Source organism: Acipenser ruthenus, chromosome 10 (genome assembly GCF_902713425.1).
Source record: "Acipenser ruthenus chromosome 10, fAciRut3.2 maternal haplotype, whole genome shotgun sequence".
Lineage (NCBI taxonomy): Eukaryota > Metazoa > Chordata > Actinopteri > Acipenseriformes > Acipenseridae > Acipenser > Acipenser ruthenus.
The window spans coordinates 17,725,488-17,748,608 of NC_081198.1; the positions used below are offsets into that span (position 1 = coordinate 17,725,488).

Sequence of the window (23,121 nt, forward strand, 5' to 3'; positions counted from 1 at the left end):
TAAAATACTGGGATAACCAAATGACATAAAAATAAGTAATATGTTTTGTTTTATCAAAGTCCATCAAACTCATGGAATGGGAAGCAGAATTTATCTTGTAATTTTGGGGGGGGGGGGAACTTGACAGCAAGTTAACAGCTCAATCAAATCTCCACCTTATTTTTTAATTAAAGACGTGTTTATTACCTTGCATTCATCTAGTAGCACACGTGGTTCAAGTAATTTGTTTGCCTCAAACATCTGCCCATTCCAACCCCTGAAGGAAACAGAATTCCTCTGTCGATCTGCATCTGTGGTATTCCAGACAGGAGTGTTCAAACAGTGGATTGTTATGGTATGTGTGGCTTCTGTGTTCAGCAAATGAAGAAAGTTCATCTGTACTTTTCCAACTCCGAACTCCACCTACAATATCACAGGAACAAAAACCAGGTAGAATTGCTGTAATTTAAAAACATTACATTAGAACTGTCTGAGGTTGTTGCTGCTATCTAAAGAGAAAGAAAATAGAAATATGGATGTTGTTGGCATATTACAGCAGCATTATATCAGAACTGCAATGGTCTTCGTCTGTTATTAGGCACTTCTTTATCTACTATAAGGCCATAGCAGCACCATCATTATAATTGTATCCCAGCCATGGTCTTTATATCCTGGAATGCTGTTGTGTGCCCATCTGTGAGATTCCTGGAATGCCAGTTGGCACCTACATCCTTGGATACCAATACTGTTCCTGTTGATGCTTTATAAGATGCAGCAAAGAGATACAATCACCATTCCAGCAATTGTTTTATTTCTAATGGACACATCAATCACTGTCACTAAGATACTGCACTCATAACAATTTAAAACAAAGACCAGACCAGAACAAAACACTGGAGAGAAAATCATGTGCCCTTTGTGTTTAGTTTGAATACCCAGGATGTCCAGACTTTCTTTGTGGGTCACTATCTAGCAACTTGAGAGACCACCACTAAGGGTCTCCACCACTAAGGGAAGTAGGGAGGTGGGAGGTGGGTGGTGGGAGGTGGGTGGTGGGTGGTGGAAGCAGGGAGGTGGGAAGTGGGTGGTGGGAGTAGGGAGGTGGGAGATGGGAGGTGGGAGGTGGGAGTAGGGTGGTGGGAGGTGAGAGGTGGGAGATGGGAGGTGGGAGTAGGGTGGTGGGTGGCGGGAGGTGGGAGGTGGGTGGTGGGTGGTGCTAGTTTAGGTAAGTGCTGTGATTTTTGTATTGTTTTTGGAGAACATGGTCATTGAAGGCGAATGCCCAGCCTGACAACAAAATTGTTTTGTTTAACCTTTTATTTCGGCCCTTGTGTCTGTTTATTTGTTCCTGTGCTTTGTTTGTTTTTTTGTTTAATAAAGTGCGCAACAGCGCTTCACTGCAGCTTCTGTCTCTGAGACTCTAATTCCTGCTGGTAACACCTTGGGCCGTGACGCTATCCTGTCACAAAGACACACAGCTTCCCCACACTTTTGTGCGGAACTGAAGAGCTCTGGCCACCAACGTGTGCTAGCTAATTAAAAAGACCAGGTGCCTGTCAGTGGAAATGCTGACATCAAGGCTCTGACAGGTTGTTTTTCTATGGTTCAACAGACCGCATGTTCCAAGGGATGGCATGTACAAAATCTTAGCCTTTAAAGGAATCACAAAAATGCGTATGATTCGAGTGACCATCCTTCCCTTATGAGAGCAGATAAGATTATATGTTGTATCAGTGAGGTGAGTGAAGGTCAGAGCAGCTGCCTTGAGCCCATCATTATTTCTGGATAGGTAATTGTTTGAATTTGTGTGAATATGGATGTGTAAATGTAGTGTTGATTGGTAATAGCCAGATTCTGAATTTGTTGGGCGGTTTTCTGGCTCCTAAGAGCACTTCAGCACAGGCACATTTATATTTATATAGCGTTCAGCAGTGCTTTTGTGTGAGTAAAATGCAACATTACCTTAAAGTTATGAGTACTTTCAATACAGTACATGCTTTAATGCTAACTTAGTGGGTATGCCTTAACTACAACCTTACATTTTAACTTGAACTACTGTACAAAAACTTGGTCTTAGAATAAAAACCAAAAACTAATTTTTCTTATTTGCTTTATTGACCACAAACAATCTGGCTGTAAAGCAAATAAACACAGAAACATAACTTTTTTATGCCAATGCTGCAGATGGAATATTCTTTATAAGTATGTCGTATCACATACTATATACTTATAAAGAAATTATAATATTGTTTTCCTTATTGATCGCCTTACTATAGGACTATATTATATTACTATAAGACAGCGCTGAGAAAGCCAGAATCCAAAATCAAGAATCCACTTATTTATTCACCAGCCAGAAACACACACTGCAAGTGAGTGGAATCAACCGTAGTTTTTATGTATTTATTTGTTTTTATTGAAAACCTGGATTTATTGGTCATGTGTTTCTGGCAATTCTCAGGCAGGCTACAATTTGCTGTCCTGGCATTTTTGTCAAGTTCTCACGTATACTCAATAAAGGAGTTTGAATTACAAACCTTAACAATAATTCAGGACTAAACGGGTTAAGCTTTCAGCACCGAGGCCAGGGCTACTCAGCTTTTATGTTTGTTTATCTATACCGTAGTTTCTCAGTGTGTCTAATTGCCATTTCATCTGCTATTCTGATGGTATCTTTTATTGCTTATTTGAGCAGTATCTGTTCTGGCTTATGTCTTTTAATACAATTGAAACGTATCTGCAACAAAATTCAAAGATAAACTGACTGCACAAGGGTGTAATAGTTAGGAACACAGTGAACCTACCTTGGATGCTGACACAGGATTTAGGCACGTCTGACCACCAGCAGTAAAATTGCAGAAAACCTCGATAGCATCAGATGGGCATCCCAGATTGGGATCTATCCAGTATTTTCCTGCACACACACACACACACACACACACCAAACAAAAATCAGTCATCGATGATCAAGCCTAATTGTTTGCACTAGAAATATCATATGTTGCATCAGGTAATTCCATTCAAAGTAATATCATATGTTGCATCAGGTATTTCCATCCAAAGTAATATCATATGTTGCATCAAGTATTTCCATCCAAATTAAGTCTGCATGTGCTTACCATCTGACAGTGTGTGTTCACAGTTCAGCAAGTCCCTGCAGATCCGTGCTGGGTTATCTCGAGTGCCTAGAGGGTTCTTTATACTGTGCATTAGATTGCTTAGGTAGTGTAGAGTTTGGAACATCTCTGCACTTTTATCTAGCGAAGGCATATCATTGTTCAGGTAACTCTGCACCATGTGTTATCAGAAAGGCAGCACAGCCGCATGCAGTTAATGGAAATAAAACATTTGTTTTCAAGCAAGACAAGTAGTAAAATGAGGACAAGTCAATTAGTACATTGCATTTTATTTGTGGAGAGAATTAAACAATTAATTTAAAAAAAAACAGCCAGCAAGTTACATTTCAATCCATGCAAAAGTTTTATATATATATATTTATAGGATGCAACAGGCAGCCAGATATATATTAAGAAAAGAGAAGGAAAAAATGAAAAAAAGAAAAAAAAAATCTTGTTAAATAATTATACAAAACATTTTTTACAATTAGATTATCTGTATTATCTGTATTTGTACAGTACGACCCTGTCAAGCTATAAAAATGCTTCTTCACAAAATCCTTTCTAAATAAACTTTAATAGTCTCGTTGTTTATACAATACACTTGAAATGTGAACACAAATCTTACTTTCTCCCTTTAAGATAGTACTTTTCAGTAGCATCCCATTCACCATTTATAATCAGAAAGAAAGAGTAATCATTTTCAACCTATACCAATCTATACTGTTTTTGCTACTTAAGAAAATGGAAGGAAGTGCTTGTACCTCCAGTTGCAAAGCTGTGTTGGATTTAATCAAGGCGTGAATGGCTGAGTTAATATCCATTTGTTTCTGTCAAAGACATACGAGTTATAGATTAGTAGGTGCTTAAAAGAACAGGAATTTGAACTTTCAATAAATATTCCTCTGATGGCAATGGAATTGTCACTGTTGAAAATACCCCTTTGTTTTTAACTTATCGCAGTTTAAGGGATGTATAAATAAAAAGAGTAAAAGGGTAATATGAAGCAGGTGTAATTACAGAGAGGGCAATTACATTACAAAATAAATAAGTCATGGCTTATAATTACATCACAATGGAATAGGACCCAGTATGTCCATGCACTAGCCGGACTGAGGTCAATTAGTTTGTGGGGGAAGGGAATATCAATTTAACCTACAGTGGACAGGAAAACACTGTACAATTTAGCACAATTGGCACTGGGCACCTTTGCAGACAGCCTCAAGAAGAGACAGCAGGATTTGGAAATGCATGTAGACACAGCCTCTCCCTGTGTGAGGCTGGCACCTCCAGGACAGGCTTGTGTGGTATGCTGGGATATTGCATTGCCATTGCTGGGGCTATCTCTACTCCCTGCTCTGTAGATAAATGGAGCGGACTCCTAAAAAAAAATGGTAGAATTTCCCAGTTCTTACCATTGGTCCAGGTGGCCCAGGTGGACCCTTAAAAAAAAACAAAAAAAACAAAACATGTATTTACATATAACCCAACAACTACAGCCTATCAGGCTGTATTTACAACTACAGGATATCAGACTTTATTTGTCATTTTAATATACAAACATTTTTATAAATGTATTATTTATTTATGTATTAACATCACAAAAATATTGTTCTAGATGAAGGGGCAATACTACTACTACTACTACTAGGGGGCACGGTATTTCGATCAAAGAAATATTTCTAAGTCAGGATGGATCTTCTTTCCAAGGGCACGAGCGACCGATCGAGGCCGTGTGGGAGGCTCTCTACCCCGTGCAGGGTCCCCGCATCCCTGGAAGTCTGCCTGGTTGTCCCCTCCCGCGCCTGGCGCCTGTTCAGGCCGGGCTGGAGGCCCCATCCTTCGTGCTCATGCCCCCTTAAAGATGTGGTTCAGTTCTGGCATGGCTCTGATCAAGTGGCTGGAAGTGGGTTGCCCTCGCGTGCGCCGGTTCAGGCCAGGCGGGACCCCTCCTTCGGGCTCAGCACGGGGCTAAGCCCCCTTAAGGATGCGGTTCAGTTTTGGCGTGGTTCTGGTCAAGTGGCTGGAAGTGGGTTGCTCTCATGCGTGCTGGTTCAGGCCAGGCGGGAGGACCCCTCCTTTGGGCTCAGCACGGGGCTAAGCCCGCTTAAGGACTACTACTACTACGATGACTACTACTACTACTACTACTACTACTACTACTACTACTAATAATAATACTCACAGGTGGCCCTGGGTGTCCATTTGGCCCTTGAGGACCCTATTAGGATACAAAAATGAAAAAGTGCAGTTCTAAAGAAAGGGTTTTGTGTGTACATAACTCTCTGATTAACAGAATCCCTCTTTCAGTTTGCTGGGTAAGTTCCAGGGAATTAACCCAAGTACTAAGCTATTGCAAGCAGGGAAGTGCCCTTGTGTAACACTAAAAAGAGCAGCTCACGCAAAGTGTTATCCAAGAAAACATGTTGAGCAGTAAGAAGCACAGTCAAAGCTTTGAAAAAGGGTTATTGCAAACAAAGCACAATAAACCACCAATGCAGCCAGATGCATGCCAGTATGTTAATGATTTTCAATTTTTGCTTTTTGTTGTATAATGTAAAGTGAGTATCAGCAAGATTTCAATCCTTGGGGACCTTGTTCTTTATACAGTACAGTATGTACTATAACAAAGCATTCCTTTTTTTCTGTACGGAAGAGTTACATCTCCATCTGCAGGTTCTCTAGTGCATGTGTGTATCAAACTTAATTATTTTTTAGAAGCATGACTGAACAGAAATATTCAATTTTTCCATAATCTGTAAGTGTTTACTCTGGTCTTTAATTAATTCATATTTTTTGAAAGCAGAAAACCATCTAATTATTTTACTATTAGAATTTTACAATCTTCTCTTGCAAATGATTATGTCTTTAAGGGCAGACACATTTTATTTAAGACATAACTACATAAATGGGGGTACAGCCAATTCTACTTTAACTTCAGCACAAGCTAAATGTGATATGAGTCTTCAAATTCAATATAATCTATGGTCTTATGTACTTTTAAAGGCTATGCTCTTAGTCTATGTTTGAACCACCCTAACTGGTGGTGCCTTACATCTTTGCGTTTAGGAAGAAAATCTGAAATAGTTATTTTTACCATTTCCCCTCGGCTTCCTCTTTCTCCTTTAGGACCCTGTGAATGAGATTTGAAAAGCCACTTGTGTTATGACCTCATGACTCCTGCATTCATCACTTTAGCTTTTTAACAACTTAAACAGTCAGTTACTGATCCCTCTCCACAATGTCAAACTGTAGAATGAGTAACATATTTGGCATTAAAATGATGTTTACAGAAAAGTAGACAGCCCTTGACCTAAATCTTGTGTATATTTTTGGAACTTGGATTGCATGCCTGTACAATATATTCAATTTTAATAACTGTACCATCAGAAGAGTTGGAAGAGCCAACAAAGTGAAATCAACAACAGGGGCCGAAAGGTCCCTTCTACTTAAATACATGGAAAGTCAGTGATGATAGTGCTGAGAAACTGTTTGGAAAGACATACCATTTATTTTACCCCTGTGATTTTTATCTCCCGAGATATTAGGTCACCAGGTTTTAGAAAAAAATGCTGCCTTAAACAACTTTTCATTAAAAAAATGTTGTTCTCGTTGAACTGAAGTACATTTCATTTTGGGCTCAGTATGATGCACTATCAAAGTAAAATGTCACCTCTTGTAACCTGATTGTACAGTGTTTTCCAGTGCATTAACTTATTAACAGAAAAAACCCAAAGACAATTTATAAAATAGTAACTTACAGGTTTTCCGACCGGACCTATTATGCCAGTGGGACCCACAGGTCCAGTATATCCCTGGGGGAAAAACAGGATTGTATAAGACAGAGCTTCAACAGCTTTAAATGTACAAGATCTTTAGAAAGAAAAACACTGGACTTACAAGAATGCCAACATGACCTTTGGGACCAGGAATGCCGGTCAGGCCAAAGTCCCCAACTGGGCCCTGCAAAAAAATATGTTAAATAAAACACACAGAAGTACTATAGAAACAAGACAAATACACCTGCCTTACTTATTAACAGTTTGATATTATTAAAACTTAGTTGCAAGAAGGAGCTGTTCATTTTTTTTCAGTTGTTATTATTGTTAGTTTTACACAGTTTATTTTTTTATACCTCTCACAAAATGTGCCTTTGTCTTTACACAATGTTAAACCCATCCCAGGTCATGAACGACTAGTCCTTGCATCGATGGATTCTGTTAAAACTTCTGAATATTTATCTTACAACCAAGATACATATTTCACAAACCTTTGGGCCTGGAAATCCTTGAAAGCCAAAAAGACCTTGATCCCCTGGGTCACCCTAGGAGGAAATAAGATATAGAGTTGTGGGAAAGGGATTTGTTTTTTCATTTTGTTTAGATATCAGGTGAAGATGAGTAAAATGGGGATGGCATTGTTTTCTTTCCCGATAGGCTGGAAATAACAGCTTAAATGTTATGTGCATTGGATGATACAAATTCTACTGTTGACATAACTCTTCAAGGAGAACAGACGCTGTGCATCCAGTTCTTCACCCCCAACTACCAAAACAGCAGCCATGGCCAGCTGAGGTTACATCAAAGGTAGCTGCCATAACACTCCAAATAACTTTCTTTCAAATAAATGGCATCTTTTTGAATGGAAGTAAATTGAATAATAAAATCACTTTTAAAAACATACATTTGATCTACAGTATGTGTAACAAAGTTTTGTAAGTATAATGTTAAGTTACAGAGACACAACAACTGTACTAGATGTGCTGTACTGTGCTACGTCTGCTGCAACACTGTCAGATAGTGACATCTTCAGAAAAAAAAGATTGGTTCTTGTTCAGCAGTGTTATGGATATCTGAAAGTTCCATTTTTGTACCCCAGAGGGCAGCTTTTCTTTTCCCAGATACTAAACCCATTATTCAATAATGTTGCGATAGAGAGTCACAGGACTATTAACAGGAGTTCAGGTGCATTGTATGGCACCTGAACTCCTGAAATATGCTGGTAAATGACATACAATTAACAAAGAGGACCAATAATAACATTACACAAATGCATTTTCCATCTTTGCTGGTTTTAGTATGGGTGGTTAGGTTTCTAGAAAGGGGTGTTGTTTACAGTTTTATGGGGTTAAATGTGAGTGAATTATCTTTTTTGAGGGCTGGCAGTTGAGCCAAAAATGGCACACACAAAAGCGCTGCCTTGTCCACCCTTAACCTTTCCCCGTCCATGTGTGGGGTGAAAGGTGGCAGTGGAGTATCCTACCAACAAAAAGACTAAACCATGCACTAAAGGAAGGTACAGATAGAAACGTCAGACTTACTGGTTGTCCTTTCATGCCATGCTCTCCAGTTCTCCCCTGGTCTCCTTGGGAGCCCGAAAGCCCCTTGTCTCCTGCAGGGCCTGGCTCACCTGGTAGGCCTTGCTCGCCCTGGGGACAAGCACAAAGCTCTGTGTGAGAAACCTCCCACTGAACACAATATCAAGGCTGGTACTTCACTGCCTGAGCGCAAGCTGGCACACTTAACAAAATCCACCTTCGAGAGCCAAAGAATACTTATTTAGTTCTTCTAAATAAATAAATCAATAAAAACCTATATAACAATACACATTTATTATTATTATTATTATTATTATTATTATTATTATTATTATTATTATTATTATTAGGAGTTGAATGATGTGGCCAATTCTTCTCCAAAAGCTGCTGCAGCTGCCAAATAAAACTGGCCCATACAGAAAAAGCTTATCATTAGTTTAATATTTGTTCTAACATTATAAATGTCACTGTCAAAACACTGCATCTCATTGGCAAACAAATGCAGTTTTTAGCATACAGGTGTCTAAGGTGCAAAAAAGATTGATTAACTTGCATATGCTGTACTGTACTTTTTATTTTACACTGTACAATAAATAAAGAAATCAAAATTTGGTGGTGAGGTCACCTTTTTCTTCTCTGGTTATTATCTTGCTATACCTATGGAGTACAGTATACAATGGTCAAAGAGTCTATTTATGTGCATTAATCACTTAAATATAACCTCTATTTCTATAGCATTTACAGAATTGTGGGGCAAGTCAGGAAAAGATATTTACAAGAAAGGTACAGGTAAGTGGTTCTCTATGAGTGCATTAGCCGTTTGGAGGAGAAAACATACCTTGGGTCCATTTGGCCCCCTGCCTCCAGGGGTCCCAGGCAGCCCCCCCTTGCCATGGGGACCAGGATATCCAGCCAGCCCCACCAGCCCAAGGGCTCCTCGCTCACCCTGCGGGCAAGAACAGGAAAACCTAGGAATTGAGGCAAGCACTCCGACGAGGGGGCACTAACAATGCACAGTTTTAAAGACATTTCTTCATAACGATAAAAAAGAAGAAAACTACACAATGACTCACTAACTGCTGCTTAATATATTCCATTGGAAAAGTTTGAAATGTGAGCACATTTATATATAAAAAGACAACTGAACACAGAAAATGCAGTAGTCACCTCTGTGCTCCTCTACAGTAGGGTTTAATTTTCCAAACAAAATCTATAGCTCAGGGCTAGCAGAAAGGAGCATTTAAAGAGCAGATTAGCTGTAATACGAACCAGGCCATCACAATTAAAAGATTTATGCTAAAAACATAAAAGCCGTTTTAGACAAAGCACTGTTGGTATGGGACTGATTACGATCAGTACTCCAAACCAATCCTTAATCTGAACAGGGTCCAGTGCCATATAGATATATCAATATATACTGTATATCATCATAGCTATATAAATAATAAATAATAATTTATTTCTTAGCAGACGCCCTTATCCAGGGCGACTTACAAGATATCACATTATTTTTACATACAATTACCCATTTATACAGTTGGGTTTTTACTGGAGCAAACTAGGTAAAGTACCTTGCTCAAGGGTACAGCAGCAGTGTCCCCACCGGGGATTGAACCCATGACCCTCTGGTCAAGAGTCCAGAGCCCTAACCACTACTCCACACTGCTGCCCTACAAACAAGCCTTGCTCAAGCATTTATGTTGCTTTGTAAATCAAACCTTTTTAACATTCTGTAAATTAAAATTAATCTGACCATTGGAAAAAAACGTCTCCCTGATGATGTAAATTCTGGGGTTGTCAACATTATTCAACACTTCCATTTCGGTCACACTGGGGATAACTTGCAAAGCTTTCTGGCTTCACTCATTTTATGTTAAGAGTTTTTTTCCAGACACCTTTTTAATGCCCCACTTGAGAAGAGTGAAGTATAAGCGCCGTTTTACACAGCAGCTGCTTTAATGTTCCACTTTTAGAAAGACATGTACCTGAAGGTGCAGTTAATTGTAAAATCTCAGCTGCGGGCTAAGCTTCTTACCTCAGAACGAGACATACACTTTCCCCAGAGCACTGTTTTATACAGTAGCTACATATCAAATCCATTTTTCTTGTCTCAACGAACATTTCTTTTTTTATATAACAGGCTTACTTAATTTCCCTAACATGAACATTATTTATATATGAGTTCTCCAGGAACTAAGTGCCAATAAAAACACCTGAGTGCTCTATATTTAGCTGTTATGTGTTGGTCTTGAATCTGCACCGACATTTTATCAATTAGCCTAAAAACCCGCTGTTTCAAAACACGCAGTATCATATTTCCTGAAAAGATGAATTCTAAACAGAGTCATTTCTCTTTCTGGGCAATCTCTCCCCACAGTGTACAGGTTTTATGTGTTATGAAAGCATGGAAGGAAAGGTCTTTTAATCGAAGTTCAAAATTACTTATTTATTTTAAAATAATTATGGAACCGCACACATGCATCTAAAGCAGACTTCTACAAATATGATATTAGAAAATATGTACCATATTTAATGTTGAAAGTTCAATGGTCACTGAAAATACAAAGATTCCCTTCACAAATCCATTCAACTGACAACTTTAAAAGCTGTTAGCTGTACATAATACAATAATTACCTTCTTATATATTTAATTATATTTAATTGAACATAATAAAGGAAGCTAATTTAAAATCCAATCATCAAGACACAGCAAATCAGAGGGGAATGTATTACTTCTCATATCAGCATCTCTGAGCTGATTCATATACTTCAGAATGCTTTCATGATGTGACAGCCAAGGGCCATTGACATTCTAATCTGATTGTTCTGCTCATTATACCACTAAATAGATTCTTAAGAAGTAGTATCAGATATCAGTGGTAATACATTGCAAAAATTCTGTATGAAGCATTTCAATTTAACATTTGGAGATAAAATAGAAAATAACTTTCTATTTGTCTAGTAAAAGTATAATACTTTCTTGTCCCCAATGAGCACTAATGTTAGACTCCTTAAAGCTACTGCATTAGTCTGTGTCTGTCAAACTAGTTGGAAAACAGTATGTATGACTGAGAATGGTGACAAATATTCACTTCAACATTCAGTTTAAATGTTGCTTGACTATAGTTTTACTGTATGTAGTTTTATCTGACCAAAACATGTTCTTAAAAGAGAGAAGAATAAAAGGAACTGTCTAATAAAGATATCATCTATGAAATGGCCAATTTGTCCCCCTTCCAAAAGCCAAACGTTTAAAAACATGTGCATGTAATTATAACTTTTTGTTCTTTGAGCACCGTTATATTTCAACAAGAACCTGACACCACAAAATGTTCCATCAGTAAGATTCAACTGTTCTGAATGGAATGGAATGAATATGCTAGGTCCAAAGAACCTCTGAAAATCCCTTTTAGAACATAAAATAGCAACCTCGATCTAAAGCCAAACACACGCCTCTGTAATAGGTTAAGCACCCCCATTATCAAGTGTGGGACTGATAAACTTTACAATGCATTAGTAAGACCGCACCTAGAATATTGTGTTCAGTTCTGGTCACCTTGTTACAAAAAGGATATTGCTGCTCTAGAAAGAGTGCAAAGAAGAGCAACCAGAATTATCCCAGGTTTAAAAGGCATGTCATATGTAGACAGGCTAAAAGAATTGTATCTATTCAGTCTTGAACAAAGAAGACTACGCAGCAATCTGATTGAAACATTCAAAATCCTAAAAAGTATTGACAATGTCGACCTAGGGGACTTTTTTGACCAGAAAAAAGAAACAAGGACCAGGGGTCACAAATGGAGATTAGATAAAGGGGCATTCAGAACAGAAAATAGGAGGCACTTTTTTACACAGAGAATTGTGAGGGTCTGGAACCAACTCCCCTGCAGTGTTGTTGAAGTTGACACCCTGAGATCCTTCAAGAAGCTGCTTGATGAGATTCTGGGATCAATAAGCTACTACAACCAAAACGAGCAAGATGGGCTGAATGGCTTCCTCTCGTTTGTAAACTTTCTTATGTTCTTATGTTCTAAAATGATTTCATTGTACAGGTGGAGTGCAGTGCTAATCAAGTAACTCCCTCTGCAATGCTCCAGCACTGGAGCATGGTGCCAATGTTTATGGAAAAGACAGAAATACATATAGAGATTATTATTCATTATACATATTTGTTTTACTCATGTTCATGAACACTGCTGCCTGGTTTGGAAACTCATCTTTTACATTGCAATACATTTTTGTGAACTTAGAAAGGAACCGGACAGCAAAGGTGTGGTCTTCATAAAAGTTTTGAAAGTAAAGGAAACTCTCTTTGGTAAACGTCTTAGAAGAACTGGATTTCAAAAGCATTCTTTTGTGCATGCCATTCTTTATGCATCTCCAAGAGCATGTTTTTTTAATTTCTATTCCCCATTGTGTTCGTCAAACATCACGGATCCTCTACTGACACATGTTAGAAGCAGCAGGACTGAAACAGCTAACAACACTGCAACTAAAACCACACTTACAGTAAATGAAGCCAGATTAATTGATGGGGATCAATACTTACTGGAAGTCCAACTTTTCCAACTAGCCCAGGTTTTCCAGGGTTTCCTGGAGGACCTTCAAATCCTGAATACCCTGCAGTTCCTTTTGGACCAGACGGGCCTGATTTTCCCTTAAAAATAAGTACATGTGTAGGTAAAGTAGATTAAAACATAAGAGCACCAGAACAGAGGCAGTGGGGGAATGAGAAAGCTAGTTGGACTTGCATAACATTAATCCTAGGTCATCAAAGGTATTATACTGTATCAAATGTGTTTTAGCTGCTTTAGCTCAGTGATCTACAGTATTAAACATATTCACTGTTTTGTAAGGGAAAAATATACACTGCAGCCTCTCATACCTTCTGGGTTCTGAATAAGTTTATAGATACACAAGCCCTACAATTGTATTGCTCCCCAGTCACGTTTTAAACCACAAGGCTGCGCTGCCTCCCATAAATGGCTGTACTTCTCATTTCAACAATGTGCATTTTAATCAGATCACATGGTGCTTCTTATATTACGATAAATATGTCAAGCACTACCTGCTAGAAACATTTTTTATTTGCATCAGTGCTTCTTATCATGACTTGCAGTAAATCAGATCTTGTGCAAATCTATTTGATAATCTTTCAGTTTTTCATAACATGTGCCTCACTTAGCAACAGGATACATTCCTAATGGAACATGAACATTAAAACCATAAGCCTTTTTTTTAACATTACAGTGAACGTTATTTATTCTAGAGTCAATAAGGGTTTACTCACTATAGAGCCAGGTTTGCCTGCTGGCCCACGTGCTCCTTTCTTTCCAGTCACTCCCTGCAAGCAGAAATAACATGTCGAATTGAACTTTATAAAATATGTCATACCTCCACTGATTCTCCCTACATCTGTTTCCAGTATACTGTATACCATCACTCAGTTGTACATAACTTGCAAGTGTCAGTCACACTATTTTTTTCTGAAAAGAGAAAAACTAGAAATAACTTAAAAACACCCAACAGCCCCTGAATTCAATTCCTGAGTGGTTTACAGTACCATTATCCAGTGTTTTCTCCTGATGCTAATTATACTGTGCTGTACTGTAAATGGCTTTGATGCTTTGTCGTTGTTGTTGATTGTTGTCTTTGAAAATCCAAGGTAAAAAATAGCTGTTGCACGTTTCACATCATTTTGAAATGGACGCTCTGATCTGTACTGGGGTGTTCAAGCATTAAACCTGAAAGCAGACATGTAGATGTTTGACTTGTACAGATGCATTCTAAGAACTATAGAATAACAGTAAATACAAAAGTATTAGTATGATGAAAAAGAACAGCCCCGTGACCAACCCCAACCCCAACCCCCAACCCTAAACCTAACCCTAACCCCAACCCCAACCCCAACCCCAACTCCAACCCCAACCCCAACCCTAAACCTAACCCCAACCCCAACCCTAAACCTAACCCTAACCCCAACTCCAACCCCAACCCCAACCCCAACCCCAACCCCAACCCTAACCCCAACCCCAACCCTAACCCTAAACCTAACCCCAACCCCAACCCTAACCCTAACCCTAACTCCAACCCCAACCCCAACCCTAACCCCAGACACAATAACTTGAACTAAAGAATTTCCTTTTCCTTACAATGAGACATTTTAAATCACAATGCTGCCTACCATAACTGGCCAAACTTTAATTTCCAGTCACAGGTTACAAGCAATTGGATTGGATACGCTGTTCTCTATAAAAATGTAACCGAAAGAACTCCACTATACAATATACTGTCTGCAGGGACATACATAGCTAATGGAGTCCCTTAGTTGACTTATATAGTCTTAAGTAAGACTTATTCCTATATGATTATGTTCATAATTCCGATGTTTGCTTATTTTTCAATACAGGTATAAAGTATTTAAAGGTTTTGTTTATGTCGATTATATATAGATGATTTCATGTTTGTTTCGACAACAGCAATAAATTTGACCTTTAGACAAAAGATTTCCTTCAAGAATTCACCCCGAAAAATTCTGGTGTAGCTTTTACTGTATTTGAAAAACTCAGAATGAACTTTATCTTGCCTGCTAAATAAATCCCAAATACTTATTTTCAACATGTGTGGGCATTATTTCACTAAACTGTACTAAAGTTTTAGCCAATATGTATATAAATTCACTAACACTCTTATATGAGATATCAGTCAACATATCTTAACAAGTTACTGCATAAGGAAAGAAAACGTAACAAGGTCTAAGGGTTATTAATAGATGTCAAGAAAATGAAACAGATATGTGGATATTATATTAGCCCAGTAAAATCCTGCTTCTTAGACACGTAACATTTAGAATACAGAGAGAGCCTGGATGACCAAAAGCAGGCAAAGGCTAAAAAAAACTTCAAATAAACAAACAAAAACAAAACCCCCCCAACAACAACAAGCTCAATGTGCCGCAGACTGAGGCCTGTTTTCCCATTCAGGATTGTGAATAAAATTAACATTGTGGTCAATCACTGGATATGTTTATGACATACATTTTGCAAGGACCTTTTAGATCATTTGCCATTTGGGTAATGAGTCAGAGGGCAGCAATCCATGGAAGAATGTTTTACAGACAGCTCATTAATCAATTACTATTTAGGCACTCTGGATACAGCATTACAAAACAAGTTTTGAGAACTGTCTGAGAAATCTTCTGTTCTGGCAACAAAGGCAAATTAAAGTTACAGTTTCTAAGATCTGGGATTACTGTATCACCTGTTTAATGCACAAGTGTTACATGGAAGCCGTTAACAAGAGTCAGCCATTGGGAGACTTGGGAGGTGGACATAAAGGATTTTCTCTGTTCTCTGGCCAGGGCCACAGAACCAAAGACACTAAAGTTAAATAGTAAGAAGCTTCAAAATTCATTTTTCTTCTTTTTATTTATTATTTATTTACTGTCACCTTACCTTATTATGATGTATACAACCACTCGAAATGGTTCTTATTGCAATTAATCAAATACTGTGTTGTATAATATTAATATAAGAACATTTTGACTGCTCTAGCCCACATTACATATGTCTATGGCAGGTGACTAGAACTGATCAGCAGCTCTTAATTATAGTCAATGCACCTTAACACAGACAACACAATAAAAATGAAAATTGCAATTAGAGCCACTCAGAATGACTACCAATGTCAAAAGTGGGTGGGAACAGTGCACATTTGAAGCTACTTACTATTTAGGCAATGTGCAAAAGGAACCCCACTTTCTGCAAAGTTCATTAGTTCATCATGCTTCAAAGGGAAGGAATGCACTTGACTTCCCTACAAGCCCAGTGTGGGTGGTCCAGCAGGGTGGTGGTATTCTTGTTTTGGTTGCAGTGGATAAAAGAGTTTTCTGCACAGACCCCCCTGCCTGCTTTAGATTGCTCAGATTAAGCAAAGCTCGAGAAAAATACAATCCACTTTTATGTTTAATGACTACAGTTCTAAATTAATATGTTAAAGGGTGTTTTTTTTAAATGCCCTTTCCTACCAGTTATTTCTTTCAATATCCTTGTTTTCTCTTCTTATAAACTCGTTCATTTTCTTAATTGAAGCATTTCTGAGGGAATAACCCCTCCCTTCAAAGGAAATATTGAACTCTGTGTCATTCAGGTGGCACGTGCGAACATTACAAAATAAATCTCTCTTTAACCTTTCTTTAGAAACACAATATTTGTTACAACACAAGGCTAAAGACAGTTCTCAGTTTGCTCCCTTCACAGGTCATTTTACTTCAGCAGTGTCTTCAGGGTCAAAGCTTGCTACTGGCGGTAAAGCATGTCAGTCAACAGGGGAAGCAGCTGGTTGACGAGTGACAAGAAAGTAACATTGAAGGGGTGGGCACAATCCGGGTGAAATGACCAAGTGCAAGGATACCTGAAAGCAGGGCTTGCACAGCTTTCTTTCTGTGTGTGTAGTATGATATCATGCTTTAAAATGAACACGCATGCTTGCTGTACATGTGTTTCTTTCAAACCTGCACATTTGAAACCTATATAGTGACAGTTTGCTGCAATTTGTACCATCAGAGATTTTTAAAGGACGTGCATTACGAACACATTACTCAATAGTATGAGGAGGTTCAAGAAGATGTATTATCATTTCTTCCTGATTTACGACTTCATTGTGTGTGCCTGTTATTTTTTACGCATGCCTCTCGCTGGTGTATATTCAACTAGCTGTTTGTATGTGAAACTTCCTGTTTAAATGTTTACAGGCTTTTAGTTAAAATAAAGCACCTTAAAATATAAAATAAACCAAATAAATAAATAAAAGTATTTAATAATAGTCTATATTAAATAACAATGGCAATAAATGCATTTTTTTTGGTTTATTTTATATTTTAAGGTGCTTTATTTTAAACTTGACATTAATAATGGAAGGGAAACACGAAACAAATCATTGCAGAGTTCTTTAATTAAAGACAAACTGAAATCTTTTCTTCTCAGTAATTAATTATGTCGTGCATAGACAACAAAAATACAACGAAAAGTATTTACTTGCGTAGCCTACTGTATGTACTGTGCTTTTTTCCTTTAAACAACTAAAATATACATTTCTGTGATATTCTTAAATTAAAGCACTGAAAGCATAGGGAAGCATGGTTAGGATACAGACGAGTACAAACATGGTAAACTGCAGAATTACTGTGCAAATTTACCATGGTAAACTTCCATACATAGAAACAAGCTTAGTTTTAATTATGCTTTCTGTTTTTGGGGACCCTTTCTTTTAGATCTACGTTTTGGTTTGTTTTCGCTGTGCCCAGGGTCTTCGCTATGTTTAACACATCACATTCAGTTTGTCCTGTTTGTTTTTTTATTTTCTGCTTCTTTATTTTTTGTAATCCTCCTAAGAGCATGCCATTTTTTTTTAATGTCAAGTGTCTGTCGCTTACAGCGTCCAATTTCGTTAGTTCTTTCTTTCCATGTTTTGTTTCTTAATGTTTTTTGGCTCTGTGAATTGTTTAATATGTCCTGATTTTTTTTTCCATTTCACTAACTAACAGGTCAATCTCGTCTTTGTGGAAATTAGTTTTCCTTTTCTTTTTGGCCGGTGCCATAGTTTCATCAAGGTCGGAGTCTGCAGAAGCCATAGCTCCATCTTATTATATTTGCCTACTACGGTACTTTTTTCTGTTCACTCTACCACTCATTTAGCTTTGCCAGAAGGAAGTTCTAAATCTTGATTTTCAGCATTGCGAATCTATTTATAATGAAATGCAAATTCCTATCTCTTCTGTATAATGAGCAGTAATGTATGCTGTTCGTAAACTTGTGGTGATATTACGGTAGTTGTTCACGAAAAACAGCTGTTTAGTACATCGCACGCAAAAATTCTATGAAGGATGGAGGCTACGAATTTGCAGTATTTACTAACATGTAAGTAATATTAGTATATAGAGCCCTATATCTTTAACTGTTAGCTTTGTGTACATAATTGTATACTGGGTTAAATGGTTACATTTACAGGGATGAAAAGGATGTTCAGTATACAACAAAGGGTTAACCCATCTCAGGTTCCCACACAGCGTGCAGATATTCAATAGCTTTTGCAACAGGGATTATTATTATTATTAATTTCTTAGCAGATGCTCTTATCCAGGGCGACTTACAATTGTTACAAGATATCACATTATTTTTACATACAATTACCCATTTATACAGTTGGGTTTTTACTGGAGCAATCTAGGTAAAGTGCCTTGCTCAAGGGTACAGCAGCAGTGTCCCCCACCTGGGGTTGAACCCACAAACCTCCGGTCAAGAGTCCAGAGCCCTAACCACTACTCCACACTCCACTTATCTTACAGTGATGAAAAACAGGTAACTAAACAGGTAGCAGTAGCAAGGATTAGTGGTTACTGTTTTAAGATGATTCAGTGAAACAAGATAGGGGGGTTAATTCTCATGAAGGAACTAGCTTGGCTGCCTTGGTCAATTCTCTACCAAAGCTAGCTTAGTTTAGTGAACTAGTTTAGAGAAAGTCTATGTTGAACTAGTTCTTGAACATGACTGGGTATCTCTGAGGGGCTGCAATGGCATGTCTCCCAGGCCTGAGAGTGGTCTTACCTGCGGCCCTCGTTCTGCTTTGGGACCCTGCTCTCCACGCTCCCCTAGATGCCCCTTTTTAAAGAACAACACAAAGGAAATGACTCAGTCTCATTCATAAATGACTCAGTCACATTCATGTCTCACTTCACTTCTGTACTCAAATGGCACATGTATTTCAAACTACTTTTACATTATCAAAGGAAACAATATGATACAGAAACAAATGTGCTTAAAGATACACCACCTAAAAATCAAAAATCAGTCTTTTGCAGCAAAGTTAATTGTGATTCAAACAGCTGTGCAACTCATCTGAAGAAGTCATGTACATTTATAACAGATTCACAAACTAGCATAGGCATGGTTGGTTTATACTTCTCTCGCAGACAAAAGCCGTACGTCAGCTGCAGACACGTCTACGGGTGCACCAGAAGGATTGACGCACCCCCGAGTTCCCAGACTTTTTGACGCAGCAAAGTTATTGTAGCTGTTGGTCATACTTTCAGCCAGTCTGCTTTACTGCCGGTGTCGACTTGTGACTAGGGTTGCCAACAGGCTCCACAATACTGGGACACTTTGAGACAGAACGGGAACAGTCAGCTGTTCTCCATACTGCCTCCGATCAGACGTATTGAACAGCTGAGCAACGTTACTGATTTGATTGGGAGAGCAATTGGGCGGTTTAATATTAATGAACAGAAAATAAATAGCGACGTTAACTTATTAGTGACTCCAAAAATATATATATATATATATATATATATATAAAAAGAATAACAATAATACAAATAAAAATACATTGTATTCATTTTTATTGTTATTATTATACAAGTGTTTGCTGCACATGGTATTTAAGCACCAATATTCATTTTAGCAAAGGTTCATTTATGCTTTAATTTAATTCAGTTTAGGGGCAAGTTTAAAATCCTGTTCTGTTGTTCATTTTTATGAACTTCTTCTATTAAGAGTTCCTCAAAAACTTGCTCCATCGCGCTTCACTGGCTTGCGACCATGCGTCAAATGTTGGATTTTTTCAACATCATCCGATCCTGTGCGTTTTGCGGTCGCAGACACACAAGAAAAGGCCGTACGACGTTTTAAAAAAGACGCAGCTCGCGGCAGTGTGGATGATGTCATTCCGACCGTTGGGACGCAGTCGGAAGTATAAACCAACCCCAAGTTTATAAAAGATATACTATGAAAATGTTGCCATTGGTGACAATATACATACATTTATACAGGGTCATATATTAACATACTGTATTTGTTTGGGTGATGCATAGACATTATGTATGTATAGCCTTATTGTGGGAATTGTTGTATGTTTGTATGTTTTAATATAAATTCTCACAATACAAAGTTATATATTTTAATGGTTTAAAACACTATCCTTATAGATAGAAACGGTACTCCAGGATGATGCAGCAGTTTCCAGTACTCTATGTTATATTATATTGTTAAAAACATGGACTTAAATGTCCCTATCATTTGTGTATTTGTGAAGGTTCAATTAAAAAGAGACTTACTGGTGATCCTTGCTGTCCAACGGCTCCTCTAGGCCCAGGAATGCCCTCATGACCCTGCAAATACAACCAACCAGTCATTCACAATAGTTATCACAACTGGAGCTGAAGCTCATAGGACTCATGGTTACTTTATCAGCAATTGAAATGCTGGTGCTGAAGTGATGAGTCCCATGCAGTAAACAAGGCCTAGATTTGTGAACAGCCTTTTATTACACACAATAACACAACAACTGAATGCAGGTAGTGATGAAGATGCATTATGCAGGGCTTAGTGAATAGCATTCTGTAGTCTCATTTGGATTGTTAGGTCAAAAGATTGACAAATAAGACAAACCCAGCAGTTTTTCTTATTGCTTGCAAATTCAGCTGGGAGACAGAGACCTCCCAGCAGTCTTTGTAACTTCCATAATGATGTGCTAATCGCCTAATTCCAAGCAACAAAGAGGCACTACAAGCTAAAGTTACAAAATAAAAACACACCTCCTCAAAAACCAAAAATACATGTTTAAATATTACTATTATTTTCATTCTTATTTTTTCTTTTTTTTTTTTTACCTTGTAGCCTTCATCTCCAGGCTCTCCTCGGTCCCCACGCTCACCAGCAGAGCCCTACAAATCAGACACAGGTTAGATGAGCCTTGGTAAATAAAATAAAAACTTTAGCAAAAAGACATTTCAAAGGTTTAGATATTAAATGAAATGCACTGCAATGTGCCAGCGCAGTGAACAATAAACTCTTTCTGGGGTCTCAAAACTGGCTCTAGTCTTTTCACTAGCGTCTGTTGCCAAACCCAACTTCCACATGAACCTTAACCTTTCCACTGAAGGGCATAAACTGGAGATATCAATCACATGAATGAAACATCAGATATAGATACAAGGAAGTAACACCTACTATACTGTTGGTGGCCTTTTTAATTCATAAAAATATATTCTTGATAATCTATTCATAACAGATCCATTACAATAAATCAATCCTCGTTGTGCCACCATGCACCATATTCTCACAAGCCACATTAGGATATGTATTACATAGTGTACAGCACATAGAACTATAGCAAGCCCGTTACAACCTCTTAACATTCACATTGTAGATAAATAGTGTATGTTTAAAGAAAGCAAGACCTACTGGTTCACCTAAGGGCCCGGGTGGTCCTGGTACAGTGCTGTCTTCTCCTGGGAAACCCTAGAATAGGTTCAAATGAGCATTAGGTAAAAACCTAAACATACTGCAAATGTGATCCGTCAATACCAAGTATAATCCAATCCAATCCAATTCACTATAGTGCCTGTCATCACAAGGATCCCAAAGCACAAAAAAATGAACAATTAAAGCATTAAATGAAACAGTCTAATACAAAATTGAATAAAACGGAAATTAAAAAGAGACAAAAAATGTGGTTTTAATTGTTAAATTAGGAAGACTAAGATAAAACAAAATTGTAACAAAACAAGTTTTAAACAAGACAAAACAAAAAATACAGTTTTATTGTAAAATTTGGAAATCATTTGCTTGTTCTAGATGCAATAATAGGTTGAACTACACCATAACAAAGAGCCAATTATCACGTATGTTAAGACCTAATAATTATATAAATGTTATGAAAAACACAAGAGGTCCTGTGCTTCCACTGTCCATAGAACTATACTGTAGATCATGCCTGGACTTGCTTGAATTCAACATTCCAAGCAGGCACCAATTTTGAAGCATCCCAAGGTGAGCTGTTCATAGTGTACACATAATATTCTTACCTTCAGACCTTTAGGACCAGGTGGACCAGCTGGACCTAGTTTGCCTAGATGACCCTGTGAAAATATTTTTCATAATAACAAATATCATTCTTCAATTTCATATATTTTATTAGATTAGACAGATTTTATACTACTGTTTTTTTTGGTTTTTTTTTTTTTTCACACTGCGGACTCACCATGTAGCCACCCAAGAGCTACAGCGTCGGAGGACAACGCAGCTCTCGGGCAGCTTACAGGCAAGCCCGCAGGCGTCCGGCCAGACTACAGGGGTCGCTGGTGTGCGGTGAGCCGAGGACCCCCTGGCCGACCTAACCCTCCCTCCCTCCGGGCGACGCTCGGCCAATTGAGCGCCGCCCCCTGGGAGCTCCCGTCCTCGGTCGGCAAAGGAATAGTCTGGACTCGAACTTGCGACGTCCAGACTATAGGGCGCATCCGACACTCTACGCAAGTGCTTTTACTGGATGCGCCACTCGGGAGCCTCACATACTAGTGTGTTTTTGAAGGATTCCAATGATCTAACTTGGTGGTCAGAAAGAATGCCAGAATAACACTACTCTATACTTTCTGCTTGGACAAACCCAAGAAAGCTGCTGCTAGGTTATATATATATCGGGTGCTCCAGAGTGGCACATCCGGTAAAGGCACTCAGCGTGGGGTGCAGGATGTGCCCTATAGCCTGGAGGTCACTGGTTCAAGTCCAGGCCATTCCACTGCCAACTGTGGACAGGAGTTCCCACAGGGTGGCACACAATTGGCAGAGTGGGGAGAGTTTAGATCAGCCAGGGTGTCCTTGGCTCATCGCGCAAGAGCGACCCCTGTAGGCTGTCCATGCGCTGGTGCTACAAGAT

The 23,121-nt window shown here is 38.4% G+C and overlaps 1 protein-coding gene across 1 annotated transcript in view; it reads right to left on the bottom strand.

Moving 5' to 3' along the window:
- Positions 1–23,121, bottom strand: part of LOC117401193 (collagen alpha-1(XXIV) chain-like) — a 142,791-nt gene that overhangs the window by 3,477 nt on the left and 116,193 nt on the right. The window contains exons 41-59 of the mRNA XM_034001689.3: positions 22,274–22,327; positions 21,651–21,707; positions 21,077–21,130; positions 20,522–20,575; positions 19,017–19,070; positions 13,703–13,756; positions 12,962–13,069; positions 9,251–9,358; positions 8,416–8,523; positions 7,366–7,419; positions 6,996–7,058; positions 6,857–6,910; positions 6,193–6,228; positions 5,281–5,316; positions 4,511–4,537; positions 3,860–3,925; positions 3,099–3,267; positions 2,784–2,893; positions 187–402 (exon numbers count right to left, since the gene is read on the bottom strand). Coding sequence (XP_033857580.2) covers positions 187–402; positions 2,784–2,893; positions 3,099–3,267; positions 3,860–3,925; positions 4,511–4,537; positions 5,281–5,316; positions 6,193–6,228; positions 6,857–6,910; positions 6,996–7,058; positions 7,366–7,419; positions 8,416–8,523; positions 9,251–9,358; positions 12,962–13,069; positions 13,703–13,756; positions 19,017–19,070; positions 20,522–20,575; positions 21,077–21,130; positions 21,651–21,707; positions 22,274–22,327 — 1,482 coding nt within the window. The remainder of the gene's footprint in view (positions 1–186; positions 403–2,783; positions 2,894–3,098; positions 3,268–3,859; positions 3,926–4,510; positions 4,538–5,280; positions 5,317–6,192; positions 6,229–6,856; positions 6,911–6,995; positions 7,059–7,365; positions 7,420–8,415; positions 8,524–9,250; positions 9,359–12,961; positions 13,070–13,702; positions 13,757–19,016; positions 19,071–20,521; positions 20,576–21,076; positions 21,131–21,650; positions 21,708–22,273; positions 22,328–23,121) is intronic.